The sequence below is a fragment of the Silene latifolia genome, chromosome 6 (assembly GCF_048544455.1).
Source record: "Silene latifolia isolate original U9 population chromosome 6, ASM4854445v1, whole genome shotgun sequence".
Lineage (NCBI taxonomy): Eukaryota > Viridiplantae > Streptophyta > Magnoliopsida > Caryophyllales > Caryophyllaceae > Silene > Silene latifolia.
In genome coordinates, this window is record NC_133531.1 from 111,431,320 (window position 1) to 111,450,423 (window position 19,104).

Here is a 19,104-nt window from a genome sequence, read left to right on the forward strand (position 1 = left end):
GGGACATGTCAGGATTCCGGTTCACTACGGTAGTCCAATGGCTCAACTGTACACAACTTAGATAAATTACTGCGAGACGGATATGGAAAGGTCCTTCCGGTCCACTTTCTACCCTAGATTCCCACTAACTTAACTTCCGTCCTCGTCAGGGTAGTCTACTGTTCATAGCAGGTCTATTTAGTCCAATCTTCCAATCCAGGATTAAATTTAACCAGATTAAAAAGGTGACTCAGAAGCGTGCACTCAACTAAGTCGGTAAATACAGTTATATTGCTATGGGGACAGAGTCTCACAATTAATTCATCTAACCTATTTACTATATCGTTACATTTCTACCGTAGATCCCCTAATCCTAATGATGCCGGTCGTTATGTGTACTAAAAATAAATTTATAATTCCTAACTACAACTATAGATAGTGGCAGCAGGGTCGAACCACAGAGAGGCAGATGTAATTATTATTTGTCTAGATCCAGTCCTAGGTAACAATGATGTGGGGGTTTGATTGAATTGGTCTATAACTAATGAGCAATGAACTAAAGAAATGTATAAAATCAAATATAAAAGAGGTACTAAGATGGTCGGTTCACTGCAGTTTCGGCAGCAGCATATTATGTAGGTCTGAAATAAACACATGAGGCGGGAAAACAAGAGGTCCTCTCGGTCCACTCTTAACAAGTAGCGTCTTTCGATCTCGCTACGGGTCCCTAATACCTTTTTTTTTAGTGTAAGGTAAGTATATTAAATAAAAGGTGTCAATGTACAATGCTCATAAGATCATATTACATAAGATTCTTGCTCTCTAACCATTCAACATCAAAAATGCTTAAATGACTCTTATCTCTCTCCCTTATCCTAGCTTTCATATCATTTAGAATTCTTTTTGCTAGCCATTCAGGACGAGCTAGAACCATCTCTTGTCTGCAAGTATTACGCTGCTGCCATATCACATACACTGCACTGACCACCATAGCATACTGCACCCCCTTTTGCACTGCAGACCCTTGCATGTTCACACACCATTCTAGTGCATTTGTTGTAGAGATATCCAACCTACTGGACTGCTTAACCTGTTGTATTACTCGTCTGCTGTAAGGGCAATCAAAAAAGAGATGTTCCTGGCTTTCACTTCCCATTCCACAGAGCTGACATGTATCTTCATCTACCACCCCATAGTTCAGCAATTTACTCTTTGTCTGCAATGCCCCATGTGCCCATAACCACCCCAGGAAGTTGTGTTTGGGAAGACTCCACCCCGTCCAGACTACCTTCTCCCACAACATTTTTGGAGCCTGCCCCTTCAACCAGTCATAGCATCTGGCGGAAGAGAACCCCTCCTGCTGGTGCCAGATACCATCAGTATATCCATGGGCTATTTCATGTTTAACCCTGCAAATTCTCCTCCACACCCAGCTAGAATTAGGACTAGGAAAATAGTCCGTCCATTGCTGCCCCTTAAGATAATTGCATTCCACCCATTGAACCCAAATTGTGTCCTTTTTCTCCATCACCCAGTTAACAAGCTTAGCAACTAGTGCTTTGTTCCAAGTTTCCAGGTCCCTTAGCCCCAATCCACCCTAATATCAGTAGTACTGAATCTCGTCCTGAAAAGTGATTAATAACCTAAACTTTACCTATCTTTCGATCTTAGCATAGTTTAGTCGTTTTAATTGGTAGTCTAACAACCTTCCCTATCTTTCGATCTAATGGGTCAGTCAATTACTAAGCATTTAACAAGTCGCGTGCCTCGATTCGTCAAATATAGAATTTAAAACAATTAAAACGAAACAAAACCTCACGTGGCCAGTCGATCGACCAATGATGCCAGTCGATAGACCAGCATGCGATTTCAGGGTCTACAAACTAATGCCGCCTAACCTACAGTTCCCCTACATCCTAGCACAAGGTATTTAGCTACTCATGATATTGGTAAAAACAACAACAAGATTAACAAAATAGACTACTGAATTCATGCTTAAAATAAATAAAAAATAACAATAAACGATAATCGGCTTCGGGAAACTAACTAGCAATTCTATACTATGAATAAAATAAGCAATGAAACTGAACAGAAGAATACCGAAAAGGAATTGCAGAGCCAGATCCAAACCGAAAGCGAAGGGAACTTTACTAATCGAAGAACAATAATTTCGAACCCTAATTATGAAAGTAGAACTAAAACTAGATTAAAGCTTGATAAAAACTCGATAAAACTGGATGATTGTTCTCAAAACCTAGCATACGTTATATAGAATACAACATAGTTCTTATTTCCAAAACCTAACTACTATGGGCTTGCTATTCCTCGATCTTTTAATTCACGCAGATTAGCGGCTTGGTCGATCGATCACTGAAACCGGTCGATCGACTGAGCTATGCTGAACAGTAGTTCCTGGAAGTCGTGGTATGGTCGATCGACCATCGGTAGCGGTCGATCGACTGCTTTAGCTGATACTTGACTTCTAAATTCTCGTGGATTTGTCTTTTGGGCCTCGAAATGCGCACCAAGTTCATCTCTTGAGTAAGTACTTCACGTCAAATGCAATGCAAGGTACTCGGGGACGGATTTAGCTCGATTTCTACTCATTTCCGCATAAATCTGCAATATTACATAAAAATACGAAAGTAGACGAAATGGGGCAAATAGTAGCATAAAACTACACAATTGAGCTCTGAAATGCGTGTAAAATGGGGTGTAAAACATCATATTTAGGACACGCATCAAACTTCCCCAAACCAAATCCTTGCTTGTCCCCAAGCAAGAACTAGACTCGGTCCTAAAACCTAATGAAACGAGTTCAATCTCAGAGCAAAATGCAAACTGAATAGCCTAAACCAATTTAATGCACAACTAAAAATCAATTAGTAATATGAATCATGCAAACGAATTATGGAGTCGTTAAAAACTGCTGAACTGTCAACTATAGAGACTTATCAAATCGGAGTCTCACGGGTCGCTCAAATCACTCAAATAAGCGCAAGGTGAATAATGTATAAGATAGAAAGAAGTAATTTTGTAATGACTCTCACCTAACTACGACCTATAAGAACATGCCTGCAATCTAATATGAAAATAATCTCTACAACCGTACATATGCATTCCAACCAAACAAATGACCATGACACATGCCGAGGTAAATATGGATATGTGAGGAAATGGGTAAGAAGAAGGCAAAATATTTATGGGAATGTGGAGGTACAGGTGATCAAGCTAGTACCTAAACAAAGCCATACGACAACATCCAACTTCTTGCTCAAGATCAAGAATAAAACCCGGTGCTAATTAGAAGCACAAATCTTACAATCTCCATAATAATTAATCAATCAACTCCCCATAAGATATAAATACAGCATGGGAGCAAAAAATCGCCATTAAATAAAACTTTAAATCATGCGAATTGATTTTCTTCTTTCCTCCTCGGGCTGCAGTCGATCGACCAATAAGGCCAGTCGATCGACTGCCTCTACAGTACAGCATGCACTTCTTTTTTTTTGATATTTTTTCGAATCATTTTTTCCTTCTTTTTTTTCCTTTTCAATTTTATTATTTTTCTTTCTTTCTTTCCTTTCTCCATCTTTCCAACTTCATCTCAAAATGAGCATATGCTACCAAAAACGAAGTAACAATCCCAAAAACGTAAACTACTAGCTTGACATGGGCAGGCTAAATGTAGGATGTAGTAATGGGACAAAAAGGCTGTTTTTGGCAGTGTGGAGCTTATGGGTAAAATGAATAAAGGAAAACCTCTACCACATGTGTCAACAAACCACTAACCGAATGCATACAGGTATTAAGCAGATCAAGTTCATATTTATGCAAATTTATGTAACATGTCTCATAAGGAGTAACTACTCTCAATCCTAGATAAACTGGTCATGAATGACACCAGTTATAAGCTCTAAACTCAGAATATGATTTAGCTTGCCAAAAATCGAAGTCAAGTCTCAAGCTCAGCAAGATATTTAACAAAAACTCGTAGATATGCACAAACGATTCTTCTAAAAACTTGTCAATTAGCAAGGCTTAGGCGTAAACAGATGCAAATGCAATGTCATCATTGAAATACTACCGTTCCGACTCGACCTATATGCTAAAATAAACGTGCATTTTTTTTTGAATTTTTCAAACTTTTTAATTTTTGATTTTTTGAATTTTCTGTATATATGAAGGAAAATAAACAACAATGCAAGACAAAATGTAAACGTGAATGCAAGCAAATGAAATGCAACGCAAAACCCTTCCCCAAACCAAATCGCACAATGTCCCCATTGTGCAAAATCATGTAATGAAACAGACACGAAATGGGAATTTGCGATAAATTAACGAAATAAGACATAAAGTAAGACTCGGAAACTCACAAGACTTTAAGCGCAGCAAAAGGAAACCTCCCCAAACCAGCGTGAGCTAGGAGGTTTCAGTAGCCAGCAGTGCTACCAATAAGTACCTGAAAAGACAAACAATACCACGCGTAATCTCGAGAAAGCAAAGTGGAAGCGGTAATTATGTGTAAAAATTAAAAACGGGAGAAAACAGAAAAATGGCGGAAAGTAAAGAGGAGGGAAGACTCCCTCAATTCCGCAAATCGATCAAACACAGCAGGGGAATGATCGAAAACAAGTACATCAACTCTGGGCGGTCGATCGACCACATCACCCAGTCGATCGACCAAGGTGAACAAAGAACAGAGCTTACGAAATCGCGGCTCGGTCGATCGACCATAGGAGGCGATCGATCGGTAGCCGACTCTTTAAACTTTCTGATTTCGTCTAATTAGCTCAATAACTTGAGCTAATATGGTCTATAAACCTGCATACACACGTAATAACGCGCCCAAAATTGCGCAAAACCCAAAGTAGTCGACTAAAGTGCTTAAAATCTTAAACAAACTTATTAAGATGCGAAGTCTCGCGCACACGAAAAACGATAAATAGTCTTAAAAAGCAATAAAATGAAAGTCTGAAAAAGCATGTGATCAACTAATAGTTGATCAAGAACGGCCACGGAATGGCCCACTTGGTCGGCTTCTGGCTACAAGAAGTAGCCTCAACAAAGCTCATCTTCTCAGCTGCACTCTCACTTCCATCATCTGCAAGACTCAATGGATCAACAGCTTCATCATCCTCCCAAGCAATGACCTCTTCTGACTCATCCGAATCCAAATCAGACTCCCTCACTTTGACTGGCTCATCTTCAAGCTCCTTATCAGTGCCATAGCTAAGACATCCTAAGCCGCCTCTTGAAACGATTGGCTCCTTCACAGCTGGAGCAACATACGGCTCTTCCTTCCCCAAACCAGCTCCTGCAATATCATAAATAGACGAATCTTCCTCCAATTTGCTCCCAATCTGGGGCGGAGGGGTTACAACAGGAATAGGTGTAGAGACAGCCATATCAGGAAGCACAAAATAGGATTTATTTTCAGAAACCGTATTATAAGTTATCGGCCACATGGGGTCTTTCTTCTTAGCAGTCTGGGCAAAGACAATAGAATGCTTTCCTACTTTGAAGGTCAAAGTCCCTGAACCAACATCTATAACTGCACCAGCAGTGTGCAGAAATGGTCTACCCAATATGATAGGAATGTGAGCATCCTCGGGCATATCTAGTACAACGAAGTCAACAGGGAAAAAGAACTTTCCTATTTGCACAAGAATGTCCTCTAAGACTCCTATAGGCTGGACCGCAGATCGGTCAGCCATCTGTACTGTCATGTTGGTAACTGCAAACCTAGTCAATTTGAGCTTCCTAGCAAGACTCAAGGGCATAACGCTAATACTGGCTCCTAGGTCACATAAGGCCTTCTCAATAGAAAAGGTGCCAATACTACATGGAACTGAAAAACTACCCGGGTCTTCTAGCTTATGGGGTGCAGTATGGGTCAAATAAGAACATGACTCCTCAGTTAGTGCGACAGTATGCACAGTTTCAAGTGACTTCTTTTTAGATAAAAGTTGTTTCATGAATTTCATGTAAGCAGGCACTTGATTGACTATCTCAAGAAAAAGAACTTGTACGTTTAAGCTACGAATAACATTTTCAAACTTATTAAATGATACCTGTTCCTTTGTCAGCACTAATCTCTCCGGATAAGGGGCTGTAAGAAGTAACTTAGCCCTCTCATCTAAATCTCTCATCCCGGCATCGGTGGACTTAGGCTGAAAATCTACAACCTTCTCCTTATTGTAGCTTGACCCTTCTTCAGACCATCTCAAATGTGAACCATTAATCGACATAGGGTCGTACTTCGGAACCGGAACTGACCCATCAGCATTCGGGTCTTGCCTCAATATTTTCGGGGCGAGTGTACCCCGAAACAAGTGATCCCTCAAGTTATTAGGCATTGAAGGACGAAAAACTTCACCTTCAGCAGCGCCGACAGTCGATCGACTAGGTTGGTCAGTCGATCGACCGACTTCTACAGGACCAGAAGCTGTCTCTTTGGGCGGACTGGTCGATCGACTGGGTATGTCAGTCGATCGACTGACATACCTGCTGATTGTCTTTTTCTTGTTATTATTCGTTCCAGCTTTCTTCTGACTCGGTTCCGCCTCATCTTTTTCAGAGATATCCTTGACCATAACAGCCCATCAAGGGTAGACCCACTCCTCAAGGTAATGGCATTAATGGTCTCCTTTTGATCTGTCTGAGTCGGTAAATGCCCCGGAGCTCGAGTTGTATTCTTGCTAGCCAATTGGGCAATTTGGCTCTCCAACATCTTCATCCCGACCTCTCTAGCTTGAAACTCCTTCAGCAACAAATTCTTCAACTCATTGAAATCAGAACTTTGGGATTATTGTTGCTGTTGTGGGACATACGGAGGCTTTTGGAACTGTTGTTACTTATGAGGGGGCACATAATTCTGCTGCTGCTGCTGTTGTGGAGGTTGAGTCGGATTCAAGACATTTTGGCTACTCCACCTCAAGTTTGGATGGACATTCGGCTCATAGTAAGTGTTTGTCTGCCTATAATGTTGAAAGGAAGCACAAGACTCAAAGGGACTAGGACAATTGTCTGAAACATGTCCCTCAGCTCCACATCTTTTACAGACGAAAGGACCGTCTGAAACAGCATTTACATGATAAATCCCTCCTTTTGAACCTCCACCCAACTCATACTTATCAAATCTCGCCGTGAGAGCTTCTAATGCAGCTATAGAAGGAGATTCAGCAGCTCTCCTATGATTTCCCCTGGAATTTCCATACTCAGCTTTATGGGTGGCCAAATCATCAATGATCTTCCACCCCTTAGTCTCCCCCGTATTCTCCTGGAATCCGCCATTAGTTGTCGCGTCCAGGATAGCCCTCTGATCGTCATAGAGCCCATTGTAGAACTGATTGCATAGGCTCCATTTCTCAAACCATGATGCGGAATGGTTCGCACCAGCTTCTTAAAACGGACCCATGCTTCGTGAAAGTTCTCATCAGGACCCTGTTTAAAGCTCGTGATCTGAGCTTTAATGGCATTTGTCTTCGAGGTAGAGAAGTATTTCTTGTAGAATGCCAAGGCCAAAGAATTCCAGTCTGTGATCCCATTAGCAGCTCGGTCCAGGTCTCTGTACCACTCCCTTGCAGCATCGCGGAGTGAGAATATAAACATAGTCTCCTTTATCTGGTCCTGGGTCACACCGGTTGGTGGGGGTATAGGGCAGCAATAATCGATAAATATCTCCATATGCTTGGCTGCATCTTCATTTGCAGCTCCCCCGAATTGGTTCCTCTCAACCAAGTTGATATAAGAAGGCTTTGGTTCGAATTTTCTATCAGCTCCCGGTAATTCGAACTCCTTATATATATTTGCAGCTGTCGGTTCAGAATGACTGGCTAAAATCGCTTCCTCAGCCATGACTGGAAAATCTGGAGATGTGACGGTCTCGGCTGATGAAGTAGAAACAGGAGATGATGGTGGATCCTCCTCGAACAGCTCGTTCTCGTAGTAACTAGACAGAGTACTCAACTCTTCCTTTGTCGGCAATACTCTAGATGATCGTCTCAACTCACGCAAGGTCTTCTCAATCTCGGAATTGAACGGTAGTAATTCACCACCCTGTGACCTGCGCATAAGAAGAAACTACAAAAAGAATATGAGAATAGTTTAAGGAACGAATGTCCCTTAAACTAAGAAACGGACTAAAATAAAATAACTAAAAATTAGAACAATTGCCTCCCCGGCAACGGCGCCAAAATTTGATGCCCGTCGTTATGTGCACCAAAAATAAATTTATCACTACTACAAATACAGGCAACCACAACGGCCCTTTAACAACGCTTATTCACGAAAATCATCAAAACACGTTGTAGAATTTATTCCGCGAATTTTACCAAACTTAATTACAACGGTTATGTGTTGTTAGCCGTTGTTATTGGTTTTAACAACGGGTCATACTTAAACAACCGTTGTTAATGAAAAAACTAATAACAACGGTTAAATTTTAACCGTTGTTAATTGTTTGGCGCCAAATTAGTGAAAAGTAATCACAACGGTTATATTAGAACCCGTTTTTAATACGTTTTAACAACGGTTGTAGACTCAATAACCGTTGTTATTAATATTATGAAAATCTTAAGAACAACATATTGCTTTATTCTGCTATACGCTACAAACACAAACACAAGCTAATACTGCTACTATATCATCCTCCATTCCTCCCTGATCGTCTCTCTGTCTTCATCTTCATCACTGTTGTCACGTCTTCTCTCCCTCATCGTGTTTATCAATCAGGTATATATATGTTTCTTAGCAACGCTTATAACTAGATATAGGATTTTTTGGGTTATTATCTAATTTATTGATAATTTAGCTTAATTGCTTTCCTGAATTTCGTTTATTTGTTTGCCTATTATTGTATTTTCTGAATTAGTTGCGTATTATTACGAATGTAGAATAATGACTCGAACTTGGATGATTGATGCAAATATGAGTGACCGCACCTACAAGGATGGTTTAGCTGAATTGTATGAATTCGTTTCGAACAATTTGAAAGGTTCTTCTAGTATTGCAGTTCCTTGTGAAAGATGTGGTAATATTAGCTATATGGCTTTTCCGGACGTTAAAATACACCTAGAAAAGTGGAGATTTAGTCGATCCTATACACTTTGGATTTTTCATGGGGAATCATTAGAGGAAGAGAATAACTCTGAAGAAGATGATGTTGAGGTACACGAAAGGCTAACTGATGATCCTGAGTTTGCCGAGTTTTTTGAGTTGGAAGAGTTGGAAGTAGAGAAGTTGAATGTTGGGTCTATAGATAATGAAGAGAATGATGATGAGTCCATTGCTTTTGAAGATGTAGGTGATGACACTAGTAATTGGGATGACCTTAACAACATGTATGAGAAGTTGTGTGAGTCCGAAGCACCTCTCGTATCCTGGTTGTAAGTTCACAAAAATGTCACTGTGGTGAAGTTGTATAATATCAAGGGGGCAAATGGGGTGAGTGACACGTGTTTCACTAGTTTTTAGCCTTGATAAAGGAGTTGCTTCCTGATGGTAATGTTCTAACTGTTAAGACATATGAGGCGAAAAAACTAATAAGAGGAGTGGGTATGAAATATGAGAAAATACATGCATGTCCAAATGATTGCATATTGTATCGGAAATTATATCAAAACTTAACCAATTGCCCTAAATGTTGGGAGTGGCGTTATAAGGATAAGGAAGGGATCCCGGCTAAGGTGTTGTGGTATTTTCCATTGATACCAAGAGTCATAAGGATTTATGCGAATCCCGATGATGCAAAAATGTTAACTTGGCATGAAACAGGAAGAATAAATGATGGAAAGCTAAGACACCCGGCAGATGGTAAGCAATGGAAATCGTTCGACGCTAAGTATCCCGAGTTCGGCAATGAACCTAGAAACTTACGTCTAGCGCCATCCACGATGGAATGAACCCACACGGAAACATGAGTAGCCAACATAGTACTTGGCCAGTAGTGTTGGCTATTTATAACTTACCTCCATATGTGTGCATGAAAAGAAAGTATTTGATGTTGTCGTTGTTAATTTCCGGCCCTAAACAACCTGGAAATGATATAGATGTATATTTGGAACCTCTTCTAGATGATTTGCGATTGTTGTGGGATAGTGGGATAGAAGTATTTGATGCATATAAGAACGAAACTTTCAATTTGAGAGCGATGTTATTGTGTACAATAACTGACTATCCGACTTATGGCGACCTTTACTCGGGCACACGTTCATGGGAAAGAGGCTTGTCCATTGTGTGGGGAGGATATCGAGTCCGAATACTTGAAGTCTTCTCGTAAGTATGTGTATATGGGAAATAGGAGGTTCTTGTCTCATGACCATTGTTATCGCAAGATGCAGAAAGCATTCAATGGAAGACAAGAACTTCGTCAACCTCCTAGAATTTTGAGTGGGCATGAAGTTTATCAGAAAGAAAAGCATATTGAGATAGATTATGGGAAGAAGAGCGGCTCTAAATTGTCTACTCGTGGGTATAAGAAAATATCCATATTTTTTGATAAACTTCCATATTGGCCTGACCTGGAGGTCAGGCATTGCCTCGATTTCATGCATATTGAGAAAAATGTCTGTGATAATATTATCAATACCCTTCTGAATGTTCCTGGTAAAACAAAGGATAACGCCGCAGCTAGGGAAGATATGAAAATGATGGGTATTAGGCTAGAGTTGGCACCACAGAAGAGAGGTAATCGTACATTTTTACCGCCAACAGCTTTTACCCTTTCACGGAATGAGAGAAAAGAGTTCTGTGCATGCTTGAATAGAATTAAAGTGCCACATGGTTATTCATCGAACATCAAAAGCCTAGTGTCGATGCAAGACCTAAAACTCACCGGGTTAAAGTCACATGATTGTCATTCTTTGATACAACAATTACTACCTGTGGCTATTCGTTCCATTTTACCTGAAAAGGTAAGATATGCTATAACTAGATTCTGTCTCTTCTTCCAGTCCATATGCGAGAAAGTCATCGATCCCGATGACGCGGATTCATTGCAGGACCTCGTTGTAACCTCTCTTTGTCAGTTGGAAATGTATTTTCCACCCTCTTTCTTCACTATCATGATTCATCTGACCATTCACTTGGTTAGGGAGATTTTGTACCTTGGGCCCGTGTACTTGAGATACCAGTATCCTTTCGAAAGATTGATGAAAGTCTACAAGGACTATACATCTAATCGGTATCGTCCGGAAGGTTGTATTGCTGAACGCGCTATTTTAGACGAAGCTCTTTCATATTGTTACGCTCATCTCTCCCTGAGGAGTTGATTGGCGTTTCTAAGAATCGTCATAGTGACTGGATGACCGGAAAAGGTATTAGGGGCCGGGTTGAAAAAATTGTGACACGTGAAATGTTGCATTTAGCACACATGTATGTGCTAAACAACGAAGATGAGGTGCAACCTTATATTCAACAACACAAAGATGAGCTCAAATACGATCACCAAAACAAGACCGAGAAGTGGATTGCGAACGAGCATACGAAGACGTTTCCGAGTGGTTTAGGAATATTATCTTACGATTATCTGATCAAACTTGTGATGACATCTCTCCTAGGTTACTACGTCTTGGTTTAGGTCCAAATGCCAGGGTCACCTTTTACAACAGTTTTGCCATTAATGGATATACTTTTTACACCCGCGAGCAAGATGAGGTGAGCACAATACAAAATAGTGGTGTGAGTTCTCAATTTGAGGCAATGCACTTTGCTACTTCAAAAGATAAAAAGCCTATTTGGGGAAAATGCCTTTATTATGGTGTTATTCAAGAAATATTGGTACTAGATTACATTGATTTCACAATGCCTTTGTTTCGATGTATCTGGGTTGATAACAACATCCATTGTGTCCGAAAGGATAAGATGGGATTTACGTTGGTCAATCTGGGTAAGGTTGGCAATAATAAGGATGATCCTTTCATAATGGCATCCCAAGCTAAACAAGTGTTCTATGTCACCGATCCTATGGATAAGAAGTGGTCATTGTCTGTACTGTCTATAAGGAGTAGAAGGAGTAGTCCATCCGATAATGGTGATGATGATCGGGATGTCGTTTTTGAGGGAATGGATCAGTCTACCACTGTATCTTATTTCGACGATGTTGACACCGATCATGAGGACACTGAAAGCATCTATATGCGTGATGACCATGGTGAAGGTATTTGGGTTAACGAAGAAATTATGACATCCAAGAAACGTCCCGATCCTGAGATAGTTCATCGGACACGATATGCATGCATCTTTGGTGTTGTCTTATTTTCTTGATCTTATTATTAGATGTGGATGCTTTGGTGTTGAAATTGTTTGAATAATGTTGCTTTGGTGCTTCTTTTTATTCTGTATGTATTGTTCTGAGTTTAGACCGTAATGTAATTACAAAGAATTTTTTAAAAAAAGAGGTTCAACAATAACAACGGTTATATTTAAATTACCCGTTGTTAATACTTTCAACAACGGGTGTAGTACCTCTACCCGTTGTCAATTATTTTTTTGACATATTTCATTTTGGCGCAAATTTGGTGAAAATATACTACAACGGGTATATTTTAACCGTTGTAATAAACTTTTGACAACGGTTTACTTTTATTGACCCGTTGTTATTAACATATAACAACGGTTCTTCTTTGAGCACCCGTTGTTAATAGTTTGTCTTAATAAAAAACTAATATAGAAACCCATACAAAGATGCCATACACAAACACACACAACATTATTAGTTCAACCGTTGGTATCCAGTGTTAATTCTTCTCTCTTCCTCGCTTTTTACATTCTCGTCGCCGCCGCCCGCCTAAAGCCCGTTCCGATTCCGTTGCCTTCCCTTATCATCCCGCTCGTTCTCTTTATCATCATCATCAACAGGTATGTTCACTTTAATTTTGTGTTTCGTCATTAGGGTTTTAAGACGATCATCTTGTTTCTTTTTCATGCATCTGTTTGTTTTTCGTCTTCTTTGTTATCTTTATCATCCCGCATCATCTACTTTACTCCTCTTATCAGGGTTTAGGATTTTAGAAGCTCAATCTGTTGTTTTAAATTTTCATTCCTATTAGGGTTTAGGGTTTTAGATAATATTCTGCATGTACGTTGTTAAGTTGTTCATTTACTATATCATTCATATTTGGGTTTTAGGATTATCATGGGTGAAAAACGTAAAAGAAGTCAAAAGAATAATGAGCCTGGTGATAATAAGCCTGGTGAGAGGGGTGCTACGAAGTGCAAGAAAGTCCTTGCGGCTATAGCCGCTAAACAGTAGTTCCAAATAACATGGAGTGAGATGGGTTTCCCTACTGGTCCAAATGCGGGTCTTTTCTCCAGTTGGATTGGTGCTTGCATAAGACAGTTTGTGCCTATCTATTTAGATGATGTTAGAACTTTGAATCCAAAATTGGCGGAGTTATACTTGGCTCGTGTAAAGGAAGGCTTTATTATACCCGATAAAAGCCATGATGAGTATTTAATGCATAAGGCGGCGGATGTCCACAGCGGTGGAGGTGTGGCGTTGCTAGGGATTGGTTGTATGTGGACAAGGCAACGGGGAGATGCGTAAGAGCCCACCGGAAAACAAGTGTCCCACCATCAAGCAGGAAGAATGGGATCTTTTCAAAAAGATGAGAACTACTGAGAAGTTTCGGGTTAAATATCCTCGCCTTTTAACGATTTACCTATCATTTTTTTAATTAATGAGTCCTTTATATAATCTTTTTATTATCTCATCTACTTGCGCTTTTATATAATTATTTGAAGGCCGTTAGCAGAAGAAATCGTGCTAACATTTCATGCAAGAAAGGGAAATTCTATGGTTCTCGAGGCGGTTACAGAAAGATAGAAGAGGACCTCGTACGTAGCATGCATTATTCCCCTGTGAGACTTTATTTTTTTAATCACACTTGGACTTGCATTGATACACATTTACGTGTATAAATGTTACCATGTTAATGTGTAGGTGGCAAAGGGAGTGAAAGAGGTGGATCGGCATGTAACTTATAAACAAGGGCGCACGCCTAAAGGATCCCGGTCGTCGCGTGACAAATATGATGAGGAAGTTTTGGCCAACATAGTAAGCATTATTTTATTAAGACGAGTTCATTACTAACTTTATTATTTTAGTCACAAATATAATTTGAAGTTTATTTAATATATTATAGGACAACGTATTGAAAGAGGTAGAAGAAGGGAAATTCACTCCCGATTGGGTCGTAATGACGTTCTTGCTAGAGCGATCGGCCGACCCGAACATCCAGGTCGTTTGAGGGGCGTCCGTTACGAGGTTGAGTAACAATTATTATGGGAAAACGCCCGAGATAAAGAAGAAAAGGAAGACTAAGTCTGAGAAGGCCGACATGGTAACATTTATTCTATTATTTTCATTTAAGTTCAATTCACATGTTATTGTTGGGATAAAAATTGCTGACACATTACATTCTTGGCAAGCGACTTGATTAATGGCATACGTACTACTAAAGCTGAATGCTGGAGGTAAGCTTTCCGAAGAAGAAGTGAAGATGATGGAGGATGTCATTTCTAAAGGGGGTAATAATAAGGTACAACAGATTGGTGAAGAGGCCGCTACTACCTTGGCAATACATGAGAAGGAAGTATCGGTCAAACGAGATTCAGAAAAGATCGGGTACCTAATAATGCTTCAAGTTGTAACAACTAAAGCCGATCAGGTACCTAATACTTCCTTATTTTTCTTTTGTTTTTTTTTTTTTTGGTAAGATCGGGGTGTGTTCACTTTGCCGCCTTTAATGCTATAACTTCTGACATGGTGCCATTGAATTGGTTAATTTTATTAGGTAAATAATGGGTCTGAAAAGGAGATGCAACTTGAGAAGACGGCTGATGGAAAACAGCATACATCCCCTTCAAGTCAGTTCCCTGTTTTCAGTAAGGTATGCATGAAGTGTTTAATTAGTTAAATTTATATGAATGCTGAAGTTTGTGCAAAAATCGGCCTGAGACACGTTTTGCAAAATCTTTTGAATTTTGAAGCGTTTTTGCAAAGATATAATAATGTATGTGTATATTCTTCAGGCCGTAAACAAGAGGCCGTTATTCTTCTTGACCCTAATAGAACCGAAAAGTCACATGTGCGTGTTGGCCGGGGTCTCGTAGAAAACAAATCTGCAGCAGCGGAAACTGTAGTTCATGGCGAAAAACTTTTGCCGAATCATAGAATAGTAGAGATAACTACAGTCTTTCCAGGCCATGAAAACTTTCAACTGCCTGTCCCAGTTCGTGACGACATTACCATTCTGGGAGATGCGCTTGGAAGTTTCATCCAATGGCCTGAAACTCACATCTACTTGGCGAAGATATCTCCGCCGCCTCAGCAGCGGAAAGCAGTTGGGGTTAGAAGAAATACCTTTATATATATGTTACATTTTTTAATTGTTGAATGTTTTTATATGTTAAATTTATATGTTATTTTTTTTTTTTTGTAGGGAACAAAAAAGACGGCTTTGGCGGATAAGCCTAAGTCCACAGACATGCCAACGACCTCGACTTCACAACAACTTGATGAGGTATTTAATTAACTTCTCCATTTTTTTAAAAATTAACCTCGCTCCCTTTATTTATATTTTGTCTGTATTTATAAAAAGCATGGTAATTTTGTGTAGGGGACAAAAAAGACTGATAAGCCTAAGTCCCCAGTCTTACCTGCTACTACTACCTCATCATTGAAAGAGCAGGTTGACGAGGTATTTAATTAAGTACGCTTTTATTTTTATTACTCCAACTAGGATATGTTACCTTTGGATTTTTTTATATTTTAATTATCTACTACATGTGTAGGCTGGTGGTAGTAGCACAAAATCAAAGACTCATTCTTTCCCGGACCGGAAAGTTAGGACTTTAAACTCCACACAATATAAAGGGAAGGATTACATGCAAAAAGTAAGAACGGTGACGATGATGAGACTACATGAGGAGGCTGGCCATCGCATAGCCACCGAGCAAGTGATAGTTATTCCGCTCGAGGAGGATATTCTAGGGGCTGAGCGCCAAGCGCTTATATCATGGGATCTGCTAGCCGTATGGGCTGGCCTAGACCAGATTGATATATCACACATATTTGTTTGGATGAAGTAAGTTTCTTAATAAATAATTTCATAGTCTAATATTCCGACTACTAGATAGTGTTTTAAATACCGGAATTAATACCGTAATAATGTAGGATATTGAAATTGAGAGTGATCCCCGAGAAGAATATTCAATCTGATCTATACGGATTCCTGTGCCCCTATGTTTTATCTTTATTTATTCCGGATTTCTCGTTCGAACAACGGGTAGATTATATTGCTCAGCAATTGGCGACAACCAAGAAGCTGATTTTTGGCGCTTATAATGAAAAAGGGTAATAAACAAATTAATATTACGTTTCCCCCTACAATTGCATTTTCATACCTAATATATGTACTTGTTAATAATGATGATGTCTCTTGATGTAGGACTCATTGGGTGCTAGCAGCCATCATGCCGACAAGGAATAAAGTTTTCTGGTTGGACTCTTTACATCATCAACCAAGCGAGACTTTTAAGCACTTGATTAATATGTAAGTTTATAATACTGATTTATTTATAATAACATTTTCATTTTTTATTTATAGAAAAAAGCTCTTTCATATTTTTTCCCTAAAAAATTAGTTTCTGCCTCCTTTTTTATTTTTTAAAAAAAGGGCCTTTAAGAAGAAAAGAGCAAACGAGCAGGATCAACCCACGGAAGATTCTGATGTTGGCCCTGATTTTATTACAATAACAGGGGTACGTGCTCAAATACAATAACATTAAGTGCAAAATCTGTGTTCAATACTAATACAATACCTAAAGTTCAAGATTCTGATGTGAGCCTTCTCTCGTCTGTTTTTTTTATGTAATAATAGGCCCCTCGCCAGCCAGATAGCATACAATGTGGATACTACGCTTGTCGGTTCATGTTGGAGATTATTAGGCAAAGATATCTCGTTATTCCAGACAAGGTTAGTAATAATTTAAACATGTGTTTATTACTTTTTTTTAAATTAGAGCTAATGTTGTCTTGCTTGCTGCTATATATACCATGATGTTGCTAATGTTGTCTTGCTTGCTGCTATATATACCATAATGTCTTCTCTTTGTTTTTTCCGCAGTATGCAATCAACCCGTCACAACAGATTGAGCAGTACTCAAGTGTAGATATAGACGAGGTAAGAGACATGTAGGGCAACTACGTCTTAGAATATATTAGAAATGCATGATACTCAGAGTTTAGATCAACTTATTAGTAAATTTTTTGTTGAAGTTAGGGAATGATTAGTTCATGTAAATTCAACTCCTTGTAAGTATATATATATATATATATATATATATATATATATATATATATATATATATATATATATATATATATATATATATATATATATATATATGATGCAAATTGTGGTTGTGGTTGAATTGAATCTATTGAGTTACGATGAACCCAAATTTGTGATTTATCTTTGGTGCTTGTATATGGTGTTTCTGACATATGCAGGTTTTTGAATGGCATGAAACAAATTTATTTTTTTCAAAACATTAGGAGTTTGTAATAAAAACGGTTACTAAAAAAAACCGTTGTGAATACCTTTCACAACGGTTAATAAAAATAACACCGTTGTGAATGACATTCACAAATACCCGCGCATAATATTCAACAACGGGTATTAAACAAAGAACCGTTGTTAAAAGTCTTCACAATTTTGGAGGTAAAATTACAACAACGGGTATTAAACAAAGAACCGTTGTTACTAAAAATTTCAACAACGGGTATGTACCATAAACCCGTTGTCAAAAGACTTCACAATTTTGGAGGGAAAGTTACAACAACGGTTATACATACGACAACCGTTGTTATATTATTCCCTCCAAAATTTTGAAACATTTTCCACAACGAAGAACACCCAACAACAACGGCTTTTAACCGTGGTTAATAGTTTAGACAACGGTTTCACTAAATAAGCAAACCGTTGTAAATACCTTCTATAACGGCCGCTTTAACAACGTCCGCTTTTTGATTTTACAACGGTTTTTACCCGTTGTTATAGGCTGTATCTGTAGTAGTGTATAATTCCTAACTACAACTATAAATAGTGGCAGTAGGGTCGAACCACAGAGAGGCAGATGTAATTATTAGTTGTCTAGATCCAGTCCAAGGTAACAATGATGTGGGGGTTTGATTGAATTGGTCTATAACTAATGAGCAATGAACTAAAGAAATGTATAAAATCAAATATAAAAGAGGTACTAAGATGGTCGGTTCACTGCAGTTTCGGCAGCTGCATACTAAGTAGGTCTGAAATAAACACATGAGGCGGGAAAACAAGAGGTCCTCTCGGTCCACTCTTAACAAGTAGCGTCTTTCGATCTCGCTACGGGTCCCTAATATCACTAGTACTGACTCTCGTCCTGAAAAGTGATTAATAACCTAAACTTTACCTATCTTTCGATCTTAGCATAGTTTAGTCGTTTTAATTGGTAGTCTAACAACCTTCCCTATCTTTCGATCTAATGGGTCAGTCAATTACTAAGCATTTAACTAGTCGCGTGCACTCGATTCGTCAAATATAGAATTTAAAACAATTAAAACGAAACAAAACCTCACGTGGCCAGTCGATCGACCAATGATGCCAGTCGATCGACCGGCATGCGATTTCAGGGTCTACAAACTATAATGCCGCCTAACCTACAGTTCCCCTACATCCTAGCACAAGGTATTTAGCTACTCATGATATTGGTAAAAACAACAACAAGATTAACGAAATAGACTACTGAATTCATGCTTAAAATAAATAACAAATAACAATAAACGATAATCGGCTTCGGGAAACTAACTAGCAATTCTATACTATGAATAAAATAAGCAATGAAACTGAACAGAAGAATACCGAAAAGGAATTGCAGACCCAGATCCAAACCGAAAGCGAAGGGAACTTTACTAATCGAAGAACAATAATTTCGAACCCTAATTATGAAAGTAGAACTAAAACTAGATTAAAGCTTGATAAAAACTCGATAAAACTGGATGATTGTTCTCAAAACCTAGCATACGTTATATAGAATACAACGTAGTTCTTATCTCCAAAACCTAACTACTATGGG

At 38.9% G+C, this 19,104-nt stretch overlaps 2 protein-coding genes across 2 annotated transcripts; one reads left to right on the forward strand and one right to left on the reverse strand.

The window, feature by feature from the left end:
• Nucleotides 1–781: 781 nt before the first annotated feature.
• On the reverse strand, nt 782–1,507 carry LOC141588481 (uncharacterized). The gene has a single exon (XM_074409921.1). It carries the CDS (start codon nt 1,505–1,507, stop codon nt 782–784), a length of 726 nt encoding a protein of 241 aa, XP_074266022.1.
• Nucleotides 1,508–14,568: 13,061 nt separating this feature from the next.
• LOC141588482 (uncharacterized) lies at nt 14,569–15,698 on the forward strand. Its single transcript, XM_074409922.1, has 4 exons — nt 14,569–14,611; nt 15,019–15,335; nt 15,429–15,509; nt 15,606–15,698. The coding sequence occupies exons 1-4, from the start codon at nt 14,569–14,571 to the stop codon at nt 15,696–15,698; spliced, it is 534 nt and encodes a 177-aa protein (XP_074266023.1).
• The last annotated feature ends 3,406 nt before the right edge of the window (nt 15,699–19,104 follow it).

Coding starts and splice junctions, on each gene's coding strand:
- LOC141588481 (XM_074409921.1), bottom strand. CDS start 1,507: ATGGAGAAAAAGGACACAATTTGGGTTCAATGGGTGGAATGCAATTAT.
- LOC141588482 (XM_074409922.1), top strand. CDS start 14,569: ATGAGAAGGAAGTATCGGTCAAACGAGATTCAGAAAAGATCGG. Junction 14,612..15,018: donor CGAGATTCAGAAAAGATCGG/GTACCTAATAAT, acceptor TATATTCTTCAG/GCCGTAAACAAGAGGCCGTT. Junction 15,510..15,605: donor CTTCACAACAACTTGATGAG/GTATTTAATTAA, acceptor AATTTTGTGTAG/GGGACAAAAAAGACTGATAA.